Below are 21,667 nucleotides of genomic sequence, written 5' to 3'. Positions count from 1 at the left end.
CTAAACCAGAGGTTCCCAAACTTTTTCATTTCAAGGACCCCAGTGGTGGAAAGTAACCAAGTACTTTTACTGAAGTACTGTACTTAAGTAAAATGTTGAAGTATTTGTACTTTACTTGAGTATTTCCAATTTCCAGTACTTTTACTTCTACTCCACTACATCTCAGAGCCAAAATTTGTACTTTTACTTCACTCATTTGAAGACATTACTTTTACTTTGGTGATTTTAATTTTGATTAGAAAACCACTTCAATCCTATACATTTCGGCCATTTGAAAATAGCAGATCAACGCGACGCATTGTGAGCTTGTAGATCTGCTATTTTCAATAGATTGTGTACACATTTTGAACATTCTGTAATATGAGTACTTTTACTTTTAGTACATTTTGATGCCGATACTTTTGTACTTTTACTCAAGTACATTTTAAATTCCGTACTTTTACTTGTAACGAAGTAGTTCTAAATTGCAGTAATAGTACTTTTACCACCACTAAAGGACCCCCAGTTTGATATGAATGAGTCTACGGACCCCCGTTTAATGGCATTTCTATCTCTGGGACCCCAATTTATATTGTAAAATCAATGTTAATTTATTGAGAGTGTACAACTGGAACAGGTCCATTTTGGTTCCATTTGTACACTCAGTTACAGACGCATAAGGGTCCATTTGGTTCCAAACTATCATTTAGCTGCAGGGGACCCCGTGGAACTCCATCAAGGACCCCTGGGGATTCCCGGACCCCACTTTGGGAACGAACACTTTTAAACAAACATAAAAGTAAAGTCCATAGATTTGGCTGCCAAGTGACGTCACATTTAGTACTCTAAACCAGTAAGACGCCCTGAGGGTGAGGTGGCGCTGAAACAACAGAGCTTCTTAATACGGCACAGTTAAGAAGCAGGAGTTAAACTATTCATCTGGTGTCCGTGAGGTCAGCTGTAGAGTTGCTGGCCGGCTCCTATATATATATATATATCTATAGATCAACATATGGAATGTCAGAACAGGTCAGCTCCATATATGGAGATCTAAGGGTTTGATGAGGTCGGATCAACATATGGAATGAATTATGCATTGGCCATATATGGAGTGTGTCACATAGTAAACGGCTGCAGGTCTCAACAAACAAGTCCATAGACTTGGCTGCCATATGACGTGAGCCAGACGTTGGAGGGGCGCTAGCTAGCACAATTAAAAAAACAATTAAAATATTTTTTTGACCGACGATTTAGTTCTTCTGAAACATTTAAGTTGGCGTTTCCATAACGACCACTGCCAGTGTGGTGTTTTGGGTGTCTCTGAGGGTGGGAGGGGTCAGAGCCATAGAGTAAGACAGAGTTATGACAACTCTGTTCACTTCGTGACGGCTCTTCTACATAGACTTCTATTGGATAGTGACAAAAAGGCCTGAACCGGAAGTTTACGGAATGCATTGGAGTGAGTCTATAATAGGCTTTACAGTGACAAACGAGCTACATGAACCATGTGACCGACCGGGCTGTTTTCTGCCCCCTCAATGTCGTATAACTCTGTAACTCTATGGCACTGGGAGGGGCCAACTCAGAGGGAGCGGGGTTAACTCATAGGGGGCGGAGTTAAGGCGCCACCTTGTATCTGCTTATTGCATAACTTTGGGGCAAAAACAAAAAAGGTTTTGGTATCACGCCGTGCCGGCAAAAACACTGCTATTCAACTCTGAGTCAACCTGGAACTTTGGAAGAGAAGCAGTAAACTTAAATGTGTCAAACAAAACATGTCAGACTAGGCCATGTCAAGGTTATCCACGGCCATTCCTTCATTTTGCTCACGTCCTTGCCGTTCATACACCTTGGTATGAGACTGTGAAAGAGCTTTTTGCTTTGTTTCGAAATATTTTCGAAACAAAAAAATGTGTTGCCGTCAGGCAAATGTGTTGCTTGATCAGGCCTTCTTGCAAGGTGGGGGAGGGGGGCAGCAGAGGGGAGAGAGATGGAGCGATGGAGGGTGAGAGAGAGAGAAAACAGATTGATAGAAAGAGTGTGAAGCCGGAAGAGGAATGGGAGAGACGATGAGGGGTGACGGAGAAAGTGGAATGACAAAAAAATTGCTCTCAGCAGGGTCACATTCACCTCTTTGTGTGCATGTGTGTGTGTGTGTGTGTGTGTGTTTGTGGGGGGGGGGGGGGGGGGGGGCTCTAGGGATAACAGCAATGTGGCCTGAGGTGAACCATTTCAGTCGATCTCTGTGTGTGTGTGTGCGTGCGTGCGTGCCCCACTCCAACAGTGGGCCATGTTGGGACAGACATAGCCAATTCTGTTCTGCTGCTTTTCAATATATCTATTTATACAGAGTCAACAGCAAACACATGCAGTCCTACACACACACCCACAAGTGTGCACACACACACACTTGTATGAACAAATGTGTGCACTTGCACACACACACACACAGAAATGGTTCACCTCAGGCCACATTGCTGTATTCCTACACACACACCCTCACACACACACACACACACACACACACACACACACACACACACACACACACACACACACACACACACACACACACACACACACACACACACACACACACACACACACACACACACACACACACACACACACACACACACACACACACAGGTGAATGTGACCCTGCTGAGAGCAATTTTGTTGTCATTCCATTCCTGCCCCAGCGTTTCTAATTATGTGCTCAGAATCTTAAAGTTCCGGCGGCAGGAAGGAATTCACCGACAGGTCTTTATGTAAACGGCGAGGTGTAAATTAATGATAACAACCATGCAGTGTAAAACTGATCATCGGCTCTCCAGAATCCAACACCCAGACATGTTTTTAGTTTTTTACGATATTTTTGAGGGGTTTTCTGCCTTCATTGACAGTATGTGTACTGTAGAGAGAGAGAGAGAGAGAGAGAGAGAGAGATAGAGAGTGAGTGAGAGAGACGGGGGAGTGACACACAGCATAGGTTGTCAATGTGCGTGCGAGCGAGTGTGCGTGCGTGCGTGAGAGAGAGAGGGGGGGCCTACATTCACCTTATGAATGTAGGCCAGGCCAACATGTTTCCTTGGCTTTTTGTTACATGTCCCACATTAACACACACACACACACACACACACACACACAGCTGTGTGGTCACAGTGTTTCTCGGTCACTGGCTTCTCTGAGAAGAGGGGGGAGGTGCATTATGGGTAATGTGCTTGTCCCAGACAGTTATCTCACCCTCGCTGCCCCCTTTCTCTCTCTCCCTCTCTCCCCTCTCTGCCCCCTCTCCCCCTCTCCCCCTCTCTCCCTCTCTCCCTCTCTCCCTCTCTCCCCCTCTCCCCCTCTCTCCCTCTCTCCCTCTCTCCCCTCTCTCCCCTCTCTGCCCTCTCTTCCTCTCTCCCTCTCTCCCTCTCTCCCCTCTCTGCCCTCTCTCCCTCTCTCTCTCTCATCTGTTTTGCTCACTTTGTCCCCATCACTCTCTTCCTTCCCCCCCCCCACTGGGTTTCCTTTTTTACTCTTTTCCTTTCTTCTCTCCTTTTGTTTCCTATATAGCAAGACGGAGTCTCTCTCTCCCTCTCTCTCATTTGTTGACTGGCTGTGGTAATTCTTCACATGTGACAGTGATGTCCACGCACTCCTCTTTCCCTTTGTATCGTTACACCGGTCTCTCTATAAACACCCTTAGGTTTTTGTAATGTTTATTCTATGTGTGGGGCGTAACTACACATAATTTGACAAGATGCCTTTTTCAACCCACACAGCCTCTCGAGTTTTTATTTGACATCAATCAGAAACAAACATATATATAAATGGGTCCACATGGGTATGTCCAGGTACGTGCAGAGTGTGTTACAGAGGCAGGGGCTGGAAATCCCGTAAGAGGGCACTTTTGGACAAAGATTGCAAAAATAGCAGATCTACAAGCTCACAACGCGTCGCAGCGCGAAACGTTGAGCGCTTGTAGATCAGCTATTTTCGTGTTGCAACCCAGCACACTATCTTTTCTTTTTTTTTTAACATATGTTTACTGATTTTCTTTACAGTACAAAGAACTATTTCCAAACAATTTACATATATTTTTCCCCCCCACATCCCCATGACAGCACAAATACAAACAAAATCTTATCAGCACTCTTTATCTACTGGAGATGCATACTGGTGTATATGACATGGATTTCTAAACAAACTTGTTCAACGCAAAATGCAACGTTCCAAGTTCAGGAGAGTTCGGGAAAAAGAGAGGCAGTTTTGCATCTCTTTATAGTATAAATGCTGCATTCATGGTCTGGAAAGGACAGTTGTTTTTATAGACGGGTAAAAGGGCAGGGGCTGAAGCCCCCTTTGATGTCTATGTGTGCAGTTGTGCACGTTCCTGGGTATATCAGAGAGCAAAACGTAAGCCCACGGCTTGCGTTACCTTGCAACAAAACTGTGCACGAACGCCACCAAAGAATGTGGAGGGAGCAGAGCCCATATATCACCGTGGCAGAGGGACGGAGGGGGAGGCTGGGGAGAGGAGTGAGATAAACAGAGCGTGGTGCTAGCTAAGGCCACCAGGACGCTATGCCAAATGGTACATTTCAAGGTCCTCCCCTCAGCTCTGACAGTATACAAATGGAACCAAATTTGGTTCCGTATTGTATTGTAGGCAGACTAATAAAAAGCAATTTAAACGGTTGTTTCAACCAGTCGCTTACATTTTACTTTACGCTTCGAAAACAAAAGCTCATCAAGGAACATCAAAGGACAGGGAGTCTGATGTAGGCTGGCCCTATATAACCCATCCAGAGATGTATTAACAGAGTTCTGAATAAGCTGTCACGACTTTTAGAAAGACCTGTCAAGTAGTTCAACCCACTTCAGAGAAAAGCATTAATTTCAGGAAAGATGCTGAAAAATAAATCTTGTAAGAACCAGTGTTATTTTCGTCGACTAAAACAAAAAAACTACCTTTTTTCACTGACAAAAACTACATAAAAACTAAATAAAAACTAAGCCATGATGACTAAAACTATGACTAAATATACTGACAATTTCGTCAACAAATAAAAACTAGGCTAAAATGTTAGGAAGGTACTAGTGGACAAGAGATCCAGTATATAAGTCCTTTTACACTTGGTTGCATGCTGAAAATAGCCAATCTACAATCTCACAACGGGGGCTTGTAGATCAGCTATTTTCAGCAAGTGTAAAAACAGTCATTACAATGGCATCAACGCCCACCAAAATACATTTTAGTTGACTAAATCAACTGTAGATTTGGTCAACTAAAACTAGACTAACACTAAGACATTCCAGGTGACTAAAATGTGACTAAAACTAAACAAAACCTATTCAAGAGACTAAAACTAAAATGCCAAAAACAATACTGGTAAGAACTACGTTAGGAATGGGTGTGCAACTGAGATGAAACAATGCTGATTTGGTCACTTTGTTACGGTTTGTAACGTAGAAGTGAAATCAGAATCTGAAATAAAACAGGCTTGCTACTTCCGGTTTGCCAGGTGTTTTAAATACCTTATCCATTTTTTCCATTCTTTGGAGACAACTGATTTCAAAACAACTTATTCTCCTCATTAACTCAATTCTAATCATTTAAACTTTTCATAAAGTTATTATTCGTACATCTGCACCGTTCCAGAGTGGTTAATTTTTTTCTTGGTTCCTCAATTTGAGGCAATTTCTGAGGATTTCATGGTTATTGTGTCAAAGCCTACACTCTCAAGAACTAGAATAGCCTACTTTATTAGCTTCGTAAGTCTCAGATAATTAACCGTCTCAGTGAGAGCAGTTTCTGCACTATGATTAGTCCTGAAACCTGACTGAAACCTGACTGACTGGGGCACGAAACCTGACCTGACAACAAAAAACCTCCCGTTTCAAGTAAAATATGTATGCCTTTGTTAAGTTTGTTGCCTTCGAAAACCCTCTTAATGAGTGTAGAAGGGACAGTGACGATTTGCTCATTATGAGAAAACTTTCACACACCTAGAAATCAGGCGTAAGCACAGGTGCGTAGGCCAGTGGACATCAATGAAAGCAATAAGGTACACCCGCACACTGTATTTGCTCACACACACACACACACACACACACACACACACACACACACACACACACACACACACACACACACACACACACACACACACACACACACACACACACACACACACACACACACACACACACACACACACACACACACACACACACACACACACACACACACACACACACCCCCCTCAACAACAAGTGCTTCAGGATACAGATCAAGGGTACAAAGCATCGCCTCCTCCAAATATGGCGACTGCCAATTATCGCAGACATCATTTTGCCTGTGCCTTAGCTCTCGGCGTGGGCATGCCTGCAATCTGCTGGCTTCTCACAAAATGTCCATAAATATTCTGATTTATGGACATTACATAGGCTTCCAAATTTGAACACAAGTAGTTTACATTCGTAACCAAGCTGTATAATAGCATCCTTAAGACTTAAGGTACTTAAGCACCAATTGGTAAGGAATGCCTCCTCCAGACAGTGGTCAAATGTACATGCCACTTCCAAAATGGTCACTTCTCTACTGTCCTCATCAACAACATCTGGTGTATTAGCCGTTACATCTGAAAAGGCATTCTTTTCATTATTGCACAAAATGACATGATCGGTCCCAATTTCCAATCACGTGATCGGATCGGGACAACGCTAGTTATAATAAATTCTAATACTGTATGTCTTCCCTGTGTATTTTTTGTTTCTTCCTGAAAGCTGAAAGCCTTTGAGTCAAAAGGCTCAATCGAAAATATACCAGTTTAGCGTCATCATAACCCCTCCCCCCGTCATAAGCCCTCCCCTCCCCCATTATCACACAACACACAGCTGTGGGCGAGGCTGAGGCTTAATGTGGGCCAAGGTGAAAACCAGGTATACTTAATGAACTGGTGGGTGTGGCCACATAAAAAACATAATTTTAACACATTCTGTACACTTTAAAAACAAAATCTTCCTCCTAGTATAATCCTTGAGGGAGTTCCAGGGGGTCCCCAGCTAAATGATAGTTTGGAACCAAGTGTACCCTCATGGTTCTATAAGGGTACATTATAGAGCACCGAAGTCCTGACGAGGCTGACGTAACTCGCTCATCCCTTCGATTCCCCTGGTTCGCGGAAGTAATTTCTCTATGGAGAATAACATGGGGTGATCTTAATATCGTCTACTATAAGCGTTGTGGTCCAAAAATAAACAAGCTGTCTCTGCGTTATTGTCAGGGAGGTGTCTCTGTATCGTTTGCAACAGTCAGTCACTCATATATGATACAGTGTGCTTCTAGAGAAAATCTAACTAATTCAGCAGCAGTAACATTCGCGTTTTCTCTCAGTCAGTTGATTCTTCATATCCATATGAGTGAAGCGGCCGGGGTGACATGTTTATTTTTCAAACACAGTTCTTATATGAGGCGATCTAAAATCCCCCCTATGGGGATTACAATGCAACTAAAAAAATACATGAACCTGGGGACAGACGCCCTCTACTGAAAGTGACGTCAGACTTCGGTGCTCTATAAGGGTACATTATAAGGGTCGGAGAGTGTACAAATGGAACCAAATACAGAGTTAAATTAACTTTGAGTTTGCAATACACATTGGGGTCACGGATATAGAAATGCCATTAAATAGGGGACCATAGTCTAATTCAGGTCAACCCGGGGGGCGCTTGAAATGAAAATGGTTGACAATAACTGCAAGAGCCGTAAAGATCTTCTCTTATGGCATATCACTTTAAATAGGGGTTTGTGGGCTAATTAGTGTCAATTTGGGGGTCCTTGACAATATGCATAGGTTTGGGAACCAGTGTTTTTTGGGGTGGGGGGGGGGGATAATAAGGTCACTCCATCTTTAAGGTAAATACAGAAAAGCAGAATGACGTGTTCTGTATATCGCTGACACGCTGAATCATTACTGTCCCTTTGACCCCTTTGCTCCAATTAACCTTTGACCTTGAGCCAGCCTCTGGTCATTACAGAGCCCTGAACAGACCTTTTATGTCTATGGAGTATGGACACACAAATAAATAACCCACCCCCCCCCCCCCTCTCCCACTCTCTCTCTTTGGGAACGATCTGCTTTTGAACTGGTGCAGGGTTACAAGAGGGAAGGAAACCTGATTGATATATTGATCACCATTGTTCTTTGGGGGCTATTTTGGTCCTGACAGGTATTGCACACATAATATACAGTAGTGTCGTTTCAAATGAGAGCCAGAAATAGCCAACGGAAACGGAGAGAACTGCTTGTATTAGGAAGGTGGTGATGAACTGTAAAAACTCTAGGTTGTATTTTGATGGACTACAATGGATGTGTACTATACTATAGCTAGTGTAGTAACAGTAGTAGCATTAGTAGTAGTAGTAGCAGCAGCAGCAGCAGTAGTAGTAGTAGTGGTGGAAAGTAACTAGGTACTTTTACTTAAGTACTGTACTTTTTTACAATTTTCCAACTTCCAGTAATTTTACTTCTACTCTACTAATCTCAGAGCCAATTTTTTTACTTTTACTCCACTACAATTATTTGAAAACTTTAATTACCAGTTACTTTGGCGATTGAAATTATGATAATAAAACATACATTAACCACTTCACAAGTGCATTTTGATGCCGATACTTTTGTACTTTTACTCAAGTACATTTTCAATTCCGTACTTTTACATATAACGAAGTAGTTCTAAATTGCAGTATTGGTACTCTTATGTAAAACAATTGAGGACTTTTTCCACCACTGAGTAGTATCGGTTGCTGAACACGCCTCTAATGAGCAACGACAGGGACCATAGCTTGCACCAGATTATTACCATAAATGAGCTGCTAGTAGCATCCCCCAGGTGGAAGCTCTCTCTGTTGATCTCAAACAAGTACCGGTAGTCGTCGTATATATGTAGGGAGTGTAGGCCCACTCTCACGGGAGACCTGATTTAATGGGTCACCGCCTCACAGGCAAACTGTGGCAGCCCCTAGATGAGTGGTGGGCCACATGCGGCCCCCACCTTCACCTAATGCCAGAATACTGATATAATATTGGTTTCAGCTGTTACAATTCCACAACATGCAAACATGACCCGCTTTAAATGAGTAGCTCATTGCTCAACACAAGTATAATTAAAGGCATTTGAAATTACATAAATTCAAATATTCAACATTTCAATTTGAATATAGCAAAAATTGTCGATCTACAAGCTCAAAACGCATCGCGCAGCGACGCGTTTTGAGCTTGTAGATCGGCTATTTTTGCGACGACAGTAATATATGGCCCTAGGGAGTGAGTGTGGAAATATAGTGGCCCTCTCCATCGTCAAAGTTGCCCACCCCTGCCCTAGATTAGTGGTTTGGTACTGTAGCTGTACTTAGGGCTGGGCGATATGACAAAATCTCATATCACGATATAGAATTTATTTTATCACGATAACGATATACTCACGATATAGCATATTTTTTACGATACCTATTTTTTTTTTATCTAAAAGAATTGATTTTTGTTCAGGTCGAGTACTTTACTGTACTTGGGCTGTACTGTACTGTACTGTACTGTACTGTACAAGCTCTCCTCCCTGGCCTCTGTCTGTGTTAGGCTGCACAACAGTGACACTTGGTGGTGACAATAGTTATGCTATTTCCGTGCTCGGATACAGGGACAGGGACAGGGACACACATAGCTGTCTATAATGGTTGCACCACTCAAAAAACAATTAAATTCACATTATCCAGTCTAATTATATGAATATAATACTGATGCCCTGCCCATGCACAGACAGGCCCAAAGCAAGTACAAAAATATTACAAAATAAAATGTATATAATAATTAGAGGCTGAACTCAATTGTTCAGCCTCTGTAGACATTTTTAAAGCACAGCTCAAGACCCACTTCTACAACATTGCTTTTAATTGATCTTTTATTTTTTGTTATTCATGTCCTCACTGTATTGCATTACTGCTTGTTTTTTAATGTCGTTGCCTTGCTTTTCTTTTTTTCTCCATTGCTCTGTAAAGCACTTTGAGAGCTGCATTTCATGTCATGGGAAAGGTGCTATACAAATAAAGTTTTATTAGTATTATTAATAATAATTATTATTATTATGACAATTAAAAAGAAAAAAGAAAGACACAGAAGTAGGCTACAGGCCTGTGTCTGCATTAAATTGGCTTAAGGAAAAAATAAATATCTCATGTCACAGTTTGTCACTACAGTTGTTTCAGTTCATTTAAGCTCTGTATAGGGAATCAACATGTTCTGTTGTAGTTATAGTTTAGTTTGTTAAAGACGTTGGGCAGCTTAACGATGTTTAATTGACTACAGGCGATAGAGTGAGAGAGAACGCGATCTTGTCGTCAACTCTCCATGCCCGTGCGTATATGGGAGTCTGGGACGAGTGGGGCTTTTTCTTTTCCTTTTTTTTGATGATCACAACAAAGTCAGCGTCTTGTGTTGTTGTTGTAAGCTGTTGCTGAATTAAGGACTTTTCAAATGGAATAATTTATTTGGAACAATAAAACAAGACAGACACGCAGGAGGACTGCACAGGTAAGAGGAACGTCTTGGAAGAAGTTTGCACCCGACGACGGACAAGCTTATTGTTCAACTGTGTAAAACATGCGTGGCTCACGCAATTTATCAATTTGACCCAACATGAAACCTGCATTTATAACAGTGAATGACCGGTTACTTTAGGGCGCGTTCGGAAATAGCGCACTAGGCGCACTGTGCAATGCAAACTGATAGATGAGTTCGCTCCGGTGTGGTATTTCCGAACGTGCCCCTTACATCGCTCTGAATCTCGTCAGCCATCATCTCCCTTCATGTAATCAAAACCACTTCCATATCCATACAATGGAAGACGTTGCCCCTCTTTTAGGTGCAAGCACCCCTCGGCTTGTGTTGTGGTCGTGTTGGCCTTAGAGTATATAATAGAGCAGACATCCGAAAGGTGTTGGCTCACTGTTTTCAGTGCGCGCGGTGGGCTGCTGGGCATGCCGTATATAAGCGCTGTGACGTAAAATACTGCCGTAAAGCGAAACGGCGATATAAGCGATATAGCTTTTTTTTCGTGATAGACATTTTCTATCGAAAATACGATATATATCGTCATATCGCCCAGCCCTAGCTGTACTGCATGCTACAGTATATGACTTCTATACACAGCTGTTAACAATTCTAGGTCGTTAGGAAGTTGTACACGTATTTTGAGGTTGAAAAATGGAGTTCTATGATAATACAATAATCATATCTGTATGCTCATTAGTTGACATGCATTGTCAGGCGATAAAGGGTCGACTACATCAAACGGAATTCACTAGTAAAAACAGCATTGCATTGTTGCGACCACAGGTCGCAGTTAACTATGAAATTGTGCATGCAGTCCGGTCAGTTGTTTAGTTGGTTGGTCACCCCAGGCATGGCCATATATGGTCATGCCTTGTGACATCACGTGACATCATCAGGGATGGAGATCTCGCCCTTCAGGCTGTCTTACTGAGTATTATTGTATTGTATTGTATTGTATTGTATTGTATTGTATTGTGCATTGCCAGCCATTGAAAAAGGCACACTTTCATGTACTGAACCTATTACACCTTAATTTACACTTGATAAATGAGTCTTCAGTGGTGCTAACAGATTATAGTTGTAAAATGATTTATCCAAGCATCTATTTTAAGGTTCAGAGAGCTGAAAACAGAGCAAAGCTTCACGGTGCTCTTGGCAGTGCGGCAACAATACGTCATAATGCATACATTAATAATTCATGGCATTCCAAAAATATTATTCTCCCATGCATAACATTAAAGGTTCCCGTAGTCAAACAATTCACACTATTACCGAGCTCTCTTGTTTTAGAGATTTTAACAAATCAGTGTAGGCCTATGTATTTTTTATAATAGTACCAATGCTTAATAAAAAACAATTATTCGTGTTTTGGGCTGTATAACTGTGTATAGTTTTGTTTTACAACTCCTGGAGGGGCTGCTAACCACTTATTCACTACAGTATTTCATTGACCATGGGGTCCCTCCAGGGTTTGTGTACTTGGTCCCTTCCTTTTCCCCTGTACACCAATCTGACATGGCGGCGTGTTGTTGTGACCTTGTAGATCTGCTAATTTCACTGACTGTCAGTGTTGTTTTTGACAGCAAAGTTTTATAGTTTTAGTCATAGTCTTTTAAATATTGATTTAGTTTTAGTCACATTTTTTGTCACCCGGAATGTTTTAGTGTTAGTCTAGTTTTAGTCGACTAAGTCTACGATTGATTTAGTCGACTAAAATGTATTTTGGCGGGCCTTGATGCAGTCGTAATGACTGATTTTACACTTGCTGAAAATAGCAAGTAGCAAAATAGCAGATCTACATGCTCACTTATACTGGAACTCTTATCCACTAGTCCCTTCCTATCATTTTAGTCTTGTTGACAAAATCAACAGCATAATTATTTAGTCTCAGTTTTAGTCATCATGGCTTAGTTTTTATTTCGTTTTTGTGTAGTTTTCATCAGTGACAAAAGGTAGTCGACACTTTTCATCATAGTTTTAGGCGACGAAAACAACACTGCTGACTATTTTCGCCTTTTCATGGCGTGTTCAGAATAGGCATGCTAAACTATTCTAAGAGCACCGATCTCATATAAGAACCATACAGGATACAGGGACCCCTTCACTGGGACCCATGTGAATCAATTTAAACCATTTTTACCTGGGAACGATTCTACAAATGTCTTCTAAATCCTTACAGTTTTCTGAAAAACCCTATGTTTTTCTATGTCAGTCCTATGTCAAGGACCCCCAAGATTATATGTATTTAGCCACCGACCCCCCATCTGAAAATATGTTGTTCAAAGCAAAGATTTGAGTTAAAAACGTTCGCTCTGAAAGAATATATATTCAAAGATTTGCTCCACATTTTCACGATTTAAAAAAAATAGCTAAAGTATTACATAATGCTTAAAACACCAAAAGGGGTTCCTGCCCAAAATGAGTTGGTGGTCCAGTGGTTTTCAACCAGTGGACCTTGATTAGGTCCCAGGTGGTCCCCAGATAAATGTTGGGAGAGTTGGTAACCACACTGATGCTTTCTTTAACTGTTGAGGGGTTTTACGCTCTCAAGAGTTAAATTAAAGTTAAACATCTGCATTACTTAATTTACAAAAAGACTACAATACACAATTGGATTGTTATTTTGATCAACTGTTGCCTGTTATCTCTCCTTAATTGTACCCACATCAATACAGCATGGAATTGTGGACAAAATCTTTATCCAACAACAATAAATGATTCATATTATGTTTTTGGGTCTGAAAGGCTAAATGTCATCATCATGGCAGAAAAGCAGAATAAATTGAAATGAAATTAAATTGAAAACCACCGGTTCTACAAATCAATGTAGTTCTCAAACTTGTTCATGCCAAGGACCATGCAGAATGATATGGATTTAGCTGTGGACCCACATCAAAAAATATTTTGTGCCAAGAAGAGAAGATTAGAAGAAAATTATTAAAATATGTTTCAAACTAATCTAAAATGACACAGATGCTTTACCGGTTTCAACGTGCCAATGATGATCATATTAATCAATATCTGCTCTTTCTGTGTGTGTGTGTGTGTGTGTGTGTGTGTGTGTGTGTGTGTGTGTGCTTGTTTTGCACAGAATGAGGGGTGTATTGGTGATACTGTTGGTGTCTCTCATGGCCGTTATGGTGGCAGCAGGAGGAAAAAACAAGAAAGGTATCTCTCACTCTCTCTCTCTCTCTTTCTGTCATACATTCACCCACACACTAGGCATGTGAATCTCGTCTCATCTCACGATTCGATACGCATCTCGATGCACTGCCAGCGATACGATACATTAGAGATACATGGAATCCCCTGGCGATACGATGCGATACGATTCTCCCTCTTCCCGATGCGATGCGATGCGATAACCATTTAGTTCAAATCAATGCGATACGATGCGATTCACCCCTCTACCGATACGATGCGATTTGATGGCGATTCATCACAATAGAAAGGATTTATATTAAAGCTCTATTAATTTCCCAAAACATGTAAAAAGCATTACAATTAAATTCAAAGCAATTTATTGTTTTACTGTAGGTTAGTATTATAGCTCTGCATCTCAAACAACCCAACTTATAGAATTATGTAAGTAAACAAAGGGTCTGCTCTCTGCTGGTTATTGTGGTTGTTAGATTACTAATAATCATAGGATATAGTATAATTATTATATCTCAAAGGTCAATTTGAGGTTTTGAGTAGAGGGTTCAAGAGATTAAAATGTAATAGCCTATCGTTCATCAATTAATGTTACCAACATATAAATAGAAAATAAACAAATAAACAAAACAAAAATTACAGGTCAAACAAGTCTATGTCTAGTTTAATCTGCAACAGTTTTATAATATAATTGCCTATGTATAGTGGGGGTCCCCACTTGATCTCTCACTCTCAGCTAAGTGGTCCTTGGCTTGACCTGAAAAACATTGAAGACCCTGGCCTGCATGTATTATTAACGTTATAAATACATAGCAGATGTACAAGCTCACAACGCGTCTCATCCACGCCCCGCTGTGAGCTTGTGGATCTGCAATTTTAGGCGTGCGACACCGTCTTGCTGCAGAATATAAATAAGGCTTATATCGCAGAGAACAGCAGGGGAAAGCTGGACAGTGGAAAGTTGTAAACGACGCAAGCAGTACTACTGTAACTACACCCTGCTGTGGCGTTGTTGTTGTTTTACACGTGTGTGCAGACTGCAGAAGCTTTCTTTAATTACAAATTGATGAGGATCGCGACGCAGATTTGCGTCGGATAATCAGCAAGCGTGGTGTGTGGATCAGATTCATTACGAGCAGTCCAGCACGCAGCGCTACAGTGAAAAGTCAACTGATCGACGGACAGAGCTCTCAACGTGTCTACTCTGACTGCACCGTCGTACGGTAGCTTGAAGCTTCTGTTCACTGACTGTGGGCGCGTTCGGAAATACCACACCGGAGCACACTCTCCTATTAGTTTGCATTGCACAGTGGGCTCAGTGCGCTATTTCCGAACGTGCCCTGTGTGTGCGCTGCGAGCTATGGCTGCGAGAGAGCTTTTTTTTCTTTCTTCCTTTTCTGATGTTACGTTCAATGCGCCTCGGAAACACAGGAGAGGGTGAAATTTACCATGAAAAAACGGTGCAACCACGGATTTTACCGATGCAAGCACTCCGCGAACGATGCATCGAGATTTCACCTGTCAATTTTACCGATACACAGTGAATGGACCGATTCACTCGCATCGCGCACGTCATAATCGATGAATCGATATGTATCGATTATTTTCCACATGCCTACCACACACACACTCATACACTGATGGTCGATGGATGGCAGAGGAAACCATGCAAGGCACCAATCTGCACATCGGGGGCCTTTCTCGGCCCCACCCATTTGTTTATATTGTGTTTAGGATCCAAGATGGCCGCAGTACCAGGAGGGGGTGGGGCGGAGGTGAGCGGGCGGGGTCGACATATGCCCTTACTGGGCTGCATTCAAGACACTTGCCTTGTGTCTGACTCCCGACTTGTGTCTGAACACAGCTTTGATGGGTGTGTTCTGCCCCCCTCCCCCCATCAAACAAAATGTTTGGTCAAGCCATATTGGCTTCCATTGGAAATGCATTGGAGCGGCCATTAAACACAGACACAAGACAAACACAAGACAGGTGTTGAAACGACACAGGTGTGGACCCCACCCACTCACCTCCGCCCCACCCCCTCCTGGTGCTGCGGCCATCTTGGATCCTAAACACAATATAATGCTTAAGGACACTTGGGACGCTAACTCTGGGGGAGCCCGGCAGTTCCCACCCGGCCGCTCTACCGGCACATAGCGGATGTGCAAGCTCGAGCTTGTAGATCTTCTACTTTTGCTGTAATTTGAAACCTGAAAGGCAACAGTTTTGGACATATACAGTACTAGGTAGTGTTGGAGGCTGATGATTGTTTACAGTACATTACAGTACAGTGCATCTATCTGAGGAGGGGAAAATCACCAGAAGTGAACCATGATGTTGGCTAAAAGACACCTGTCTTGTCCGTGTCTTGTCGGTGTTTAACGGCCGCCCCCAATTTCCATTTCCAATGGAAGTCACATGGTTTGACCAAACATTTATGTTTAATGGGGGGGAAGGGGCACAACACAGCCATCAAACAAAAATGTTTGGTCAAACCATGTGACTTCCATTGGAAATGCATTGGGGCGGCCATTAAAGACAGGTGTCTTTTAGGTGTGAATGAGGCCCAAGCAAGCAAGCAAACAAACAGACATACAGAACAAACAAGACATGACAGAGCACGCCAGTCCTTAGCCTTGCCCTTTTCATCTTGAATCACGATGTTGGGGTAATATAAACACTATGCTGCATGCACTTACAGGTAATTGGAAAATAAATTGTTGGATAAAAAAAGTTAACCAAAAACCCTCTGCCCCTCTTCACTAGACAAAACCAAAGCTCCCAAGTCGGGAACGGAATGCGCAGAGTGGCGTTATGGCAACTGTGTCCCTAGCAACGGAGACTGTGGTGCAGGGTTCAGGGAAGGCTCATGTGAGCAGCAAACCAGAAAAATGAAGTGTAAAGTGCCCTGCAACTGGAAGAAGGACTTTGGAGGTAACACACACACACACACACACACACACACACACACACACACACACGAATGTTGGTTGTGGTCTGTCTGTCTGACTAACATTGGTTCTGTTCTGTCGTTTATAGCCGACTGCAAGTATCGCTTTGGCAGCTGGGGTGAATGTGACGCAACCTCTGGCTCCCGGGCCCGAACAGGGACACTGAAGAAGGCCTTGTACAATGCAGAGTGCCAACAAACTATCTCCGTGTCCAAACCCTGTCCCAGCAAAACCAAGACTAAGACCAAAGGTTAGACCGCCCGCCCGTATTTCACTTGGTTTCATGCAAAGGCATATCTGGACATTATGGCCCCGTAAAGTACTCGCTTAAGTAAGCGTGTGATTCTTTTTGTACTTTTTCGTTAATTAAAAGCCAAGTAAAAAGCGCCTTTCTCCAAGGCGCTTTACAGAGATTGTGCATTACATTCACCCATACATTCATACACCGATGGCAGCGAAAACCATGCAAGGCTTCAACCAGCACATCAACCAGCACATCGGGAGCAATTAGGGGTTCAGAGTCTTGCTCAAGGACACTTCGACACTAGCCCGGGTTCGAACTGGCAACCTTGCGGTTACCATCCAGCCACTCTAACCCTGAGCCACTGCCGCCCCTACTTACTATAGTGTCACACAAGAGCATCAAAAGTAGCATATTCACAAGCTCGAAACGTGGCACGAAGCGAGCAATGCATATTTAGCTTGTAGATTTAAGCAATAAGCCACGAGAGGTCTCAGGTTACCGTGTATCTTACAATGGCTGGGAGCGGAGGGTCTGCTAATTGGTGATTAGAGACGAGATGTCACCTCATGGTGGATTGTGCCTTACCTTTTTGTCTGTGCTGGCCTTGAGGTCCATCTCCTAGAACCCGTTCTCCTGAAAGACATTCAATACGGAGAGTCTAAATGGAACATAAAAATCATGCTTATAGAGGTTATGCGGTAAACGCCTACTGAGTGGCAAAAAACTACTTTCTGGCCTTGACAGCCCAATTACATCCAAACAGAAAAGTTCGATCTGAAGAATAGGCTACATGTATGTCATGCTTGCCAACCCGGAGCGTTAACTCTTGTGTCCTACACTGGGTATTTGAACCTGGCACATATTCAAGCTCACAGCGAGTCACTTTGTGCCCTGCTGCAAGCTTACGTACATCTGCTATTTTCTTTTAAACAAATCTTATCCTCTGGGGGCCCCTGGCACAACACATTGTCAGTTGGGGGTCTGCAACGAAATACATATTATACCAATTTGGAGGTCCTTCCTTGACAAGATAAGGTTTGACAACTAATGAGCGTCGCGCCTGTCAGACATGCGCAGAGCAAGTTCAGTCAGGAAACTCAGTGCAGTTGCCAGCAGCCTTTCATTGGGCCGCCTCAGAGTCACATTCTCATTCACATGTTTCACTTCATCCAATCACACACTCATTCCATCTTCACACCGGCTATTTAAACTGGAAGTTTGCACTGCTCATCCTCCTGCTTGTTTGCTGCTGCACACACTGCTTAAACCTTTGCTGCTCACCGTCCTCCACCCCAGCTACCACCAGTCCTTTTGGATCTGCTGTCCCTATGTCCCTATGATCGGGACTGATATATCCGAATACCTCAAAAGCAGATCCAATTCATCGCCAGACCACAATGAATATATTGTTCATTTTACATTCAATAAATATATATTCCATCCATTCATGGAGTTGTCCTTACTGAACTGCTGTAAACGAAGCAAATCCACAGTATGCCATTTTAATGCTTTTGTTTGTTGTCGTCTGCCAGGCAAGAAGGGAAGAGGGAAGGAGGAGAAGAACTAGGAGGACGAGGACGCGACGGGGAGAAGAAACGAGACAAGTTCTTGGAGTGACACGGAACAAGAATTACACTTTAAAGATAACCATTTTGCACCCACATTGCAGGATTTAGAGTACAGGCTATACCATGTAAAATATGCTGGATTTTTTTTCACAGGTTCAAAAGGTCATAATGTTCTCCCGTGTCCCTTTGGTTGATTTATTTGGCTAATGAGACGTCATATAACTGCAGCCCCACGGATTAGAGTTAAAAGCATTTTCGTTTTTTTTTTGGTTTTTATTCCCACAGTGGAGTGGAGTCCTACGGTGCAGCCTTGCAAAGCCCCATGATTATGTCGGGAACGTTCCTCACAGTATGAAACATGAGCGCAACGCCACACGCCAGCTCCCTTTATAATGAGCTGCACCGCATGTCGCTTATAGCTGCCCTGCAGAATGCAGAAAAGAGCCCGATCAAGCAGTGTGTTTTGTACACGTGCTGTTTCTCATGTAAAATCATTCCGTGTTGCAACATTTTAACCACTTTGGACCCCCAGCATTCCTATATTTCGTTTTAATTCAAAGATAGAAGGGGGTCTATAGTATAGAGCTCGGAGAATCCGGGAGACTAAATGTAGTGTTTATGTCAAGTATTTCATACAGCTGAAGTTAAAAGAAATCTAAACTATCCCTTTAAACTAAGACATGTCTAATTGACCTATAGCTAAGCCCCTCCCCAAACTGCTATGGTCCAATCGCAGCTAAGCATAACATGGGTTAGACAAACCTCTCCACCAATAGTTATAAAACGTTTAAAAAAAAAGAAATGTCACGCACATATTTTTCCAGTGCAAATGGCAGGATTTGGAAGAGATTTTGAAGAGATTTTGTTCCAAAAATGAACCAGTATTTAATGTGTAAAATCCCCAACCGTGTTGCTTGTCAAAAGAGAAACAATTGTCTGCAATGTCATTTTTGTTGGCCTTTGTTAGCCTTTATACCACAGAGAGACAACATGGGTCTGGCTTCTCCCACTGCGATGAACGTAGTCGCCTCTGTCGGGGTGGAAACCCCATATGTCAAAAAAAAAAAACACAAGTTACAATATGGACATAGGAGCTTTCTGCCTGACACCAGCGATATCCCGATCTCATTATATGGTTTGCAAGGCTGGCCTCGGATTGCAGTACCAAACCATTCAACTCATTCAACATACATGTACAGTCTGTATACATTAACAAATAGACAAAACGTTATTGTCCACTCTGTGATTTCATAAACAACTATAGAGCACCAGATTTGTTTTCATGAAAATAAAAGCAATATACTCATGACCCAAGGGGCGTGGTTTTGACACCAGACTTTTTTTTGGTACTCACTATTGGTTTCACTACTTCAATGTTATGTTTGTGGGTCCTGATTCTCTGTTTCTATAGTGATGGAATATCTGATTTTGTGGATTATGATGATATATATTTGGTATATATCATAGTTTGTCTAAATAAGAGAGTTGAGGCCGCTCTCTAACCAGTAGTTGGTTTGATGCTCTTTTAGTTTTTAAGTTTTTTATTGAAAACAAAATCTATATTTTTAATGGAACCTGACAGTGTTTTCATATGTTTAAAGTAGTTTACAAACCCCCTGCGATATTGTTTTTTAAAGAGCAGTGCCTGTGCTTCTGATAATATCATAGTGATTCCCGCCTCGCCTGGTGTTAATGTTCTTGACAATAGCAAGTGCAAATAGGCCATTGGGAAAGGAATCGACTTCATGTGCTTTTCATGTATTATATGAACATCTATCAAGACAAGGATCACATTGCATATTAAATGCCAACCAAATATTTCACTGATAGATAATGATGCTAGGCAACATGACTGCGGCTAATCTTATATAGCATGTATACTTAATTGCCTACAGTGTGTTTATCAGACTGTGGTTGAATTGATAAATTGCTCACTACAATGAGTTTGGGGGGTTACTAACATTAGAGAAATGTCTTAAATAATATTGGCGGTTTTGATAAATAATGTTTCATCTTGGGCAATTTGCTCAACTTTTTCTTGTCCTTTTATATTCAACAACCCCATTGCAAATAGCTTGGCTTGGTCCAACGACCTCAATAGAATTTCCTCGTCATCCATGAGAAACTATTTGTAGTAGATTACCTGTTTTTGTGACATTAAATACTAAAACTTGCTTATAATTGCTTAAAATCTACATTATTCTTATATTTTCTTCCTAGTCTTGATACAATTGATTGTAAAGTGGATCAAACAAGCAAAATAAGTAACAAAACGTTTTAAGTATTAAAATAGGCTACTATATGCAACCAATCAAATTACGAAACATCTTTGAATTTGGGGGGCAAAGTGTTAATTGGATATAAGGTTTCAACAATCAATGAATATTGAATATGTAATTTGTGTACATAAACGTTTCAGATGGCTGTGCCTTTGTCAAGGAGTTTTGGGGCAGTTTACTGTATTTCTACTCTACTGGATTATAGGTCATAGTTTCTTTACAAAAGCCCAAATGAGCTGTTTTTCATGCAACCTGATACATTTCAGTATAGTAAATAAAAAGGTGTGCTTTGTTGACAGAGAGATGCGCTTTTCTTTGCAGTGAATTTTATCTGTGGTTTACTCACAGACAAATGATGATTTCAGTTAAAAAGTAATTTCCTCTTTCGCACACACACACACACACACACACACACACACACACACACACACACACACACACACACACACACACACACACACACACACACACACACACACACACACACACACACACACACACACACACACACACACACACACTTGGTGTCAGTCTCTCTTTGATGTGTGCTGGAGAACAGAGCCTTTATAAATAAATAGCTTTATGCTGCAGTGAGTCATTGTGTAATGCATTCATTTTCATCTTTCTGTTTCCAAGTTTGAAAATGCTTCAATCTGTTCCCCCCCCCCCCCCCCCCCCCGGTAAAGAACTGAAGACGTCTGTTACACACAGAGGGCTTGTATTTTTAGCCTGGAAACCAGACAGGAGGGGAAAATATCCCTGGGGAGATTGGTCTGGTACTTTTGTTGCTGTGACGTTGGAATCCGTTTGTAAATAACGTCCCTTGGAAATAAACCTTCCACACCGAAGTTCCAGACCAAATATCTACTCAGTGATAGTCTGGCCATGG

At 42.0% G+C, this 21,667-nt stretch overlaps 1 protein-coding gene across 1 annotated transcript in view; it reads left to right on the top strand.

The window, feature by feature from the left end:
* mdka (midkine a) overlaps positions 1-21,372 on the top strand; it is a 24,028-nt gene extending 2,656 nt beyond the window's left edge. The window contains exons 3-6 of the mRNA XM_083758898.1: positions 13,672-13,748; positions 16,503-16,670; positions 16,776-16,937; positions 18,464-21,372. Of these exons, the coding sequence (XP_083615024.1) occupies positions 13,673-13,748; positions 16,503-16,670; positions 16,776-16,937; positions 18,464-18,498 (441 nt within the window). The 5' untranslated portion in view covers position 13,672 and the 3' untranslated portion in view covers positions 18,499-21,372. The remainder of the gene's footprint in view (positions 1-13,671; positions 13,749-16,502; positions 16,671-16,775; positions 16,938-18,463) is intronic.
* The last annotated feature ends 295 nt before the right edge of the window (positions 21,373-21,667 follow it).

Source organism: Protomyctophum parallelum, assembly GCF_964188405.1.
Source record: "Protomyctophum parallelum genome assembly, chromosome: 23".
NCBI classification, from domain to species: domain Eukaryota; kingdom Metazoa; phylum Chordata; class Actinopteri; order Myctophiformes; family Myctophidae; genus Protomyctophum; species Protomyctophum parallelum.
Note: the sequence above shows the minus strand (reverse complement) of the source record. Positions and strands in the feature narration are given on the sequence as shown.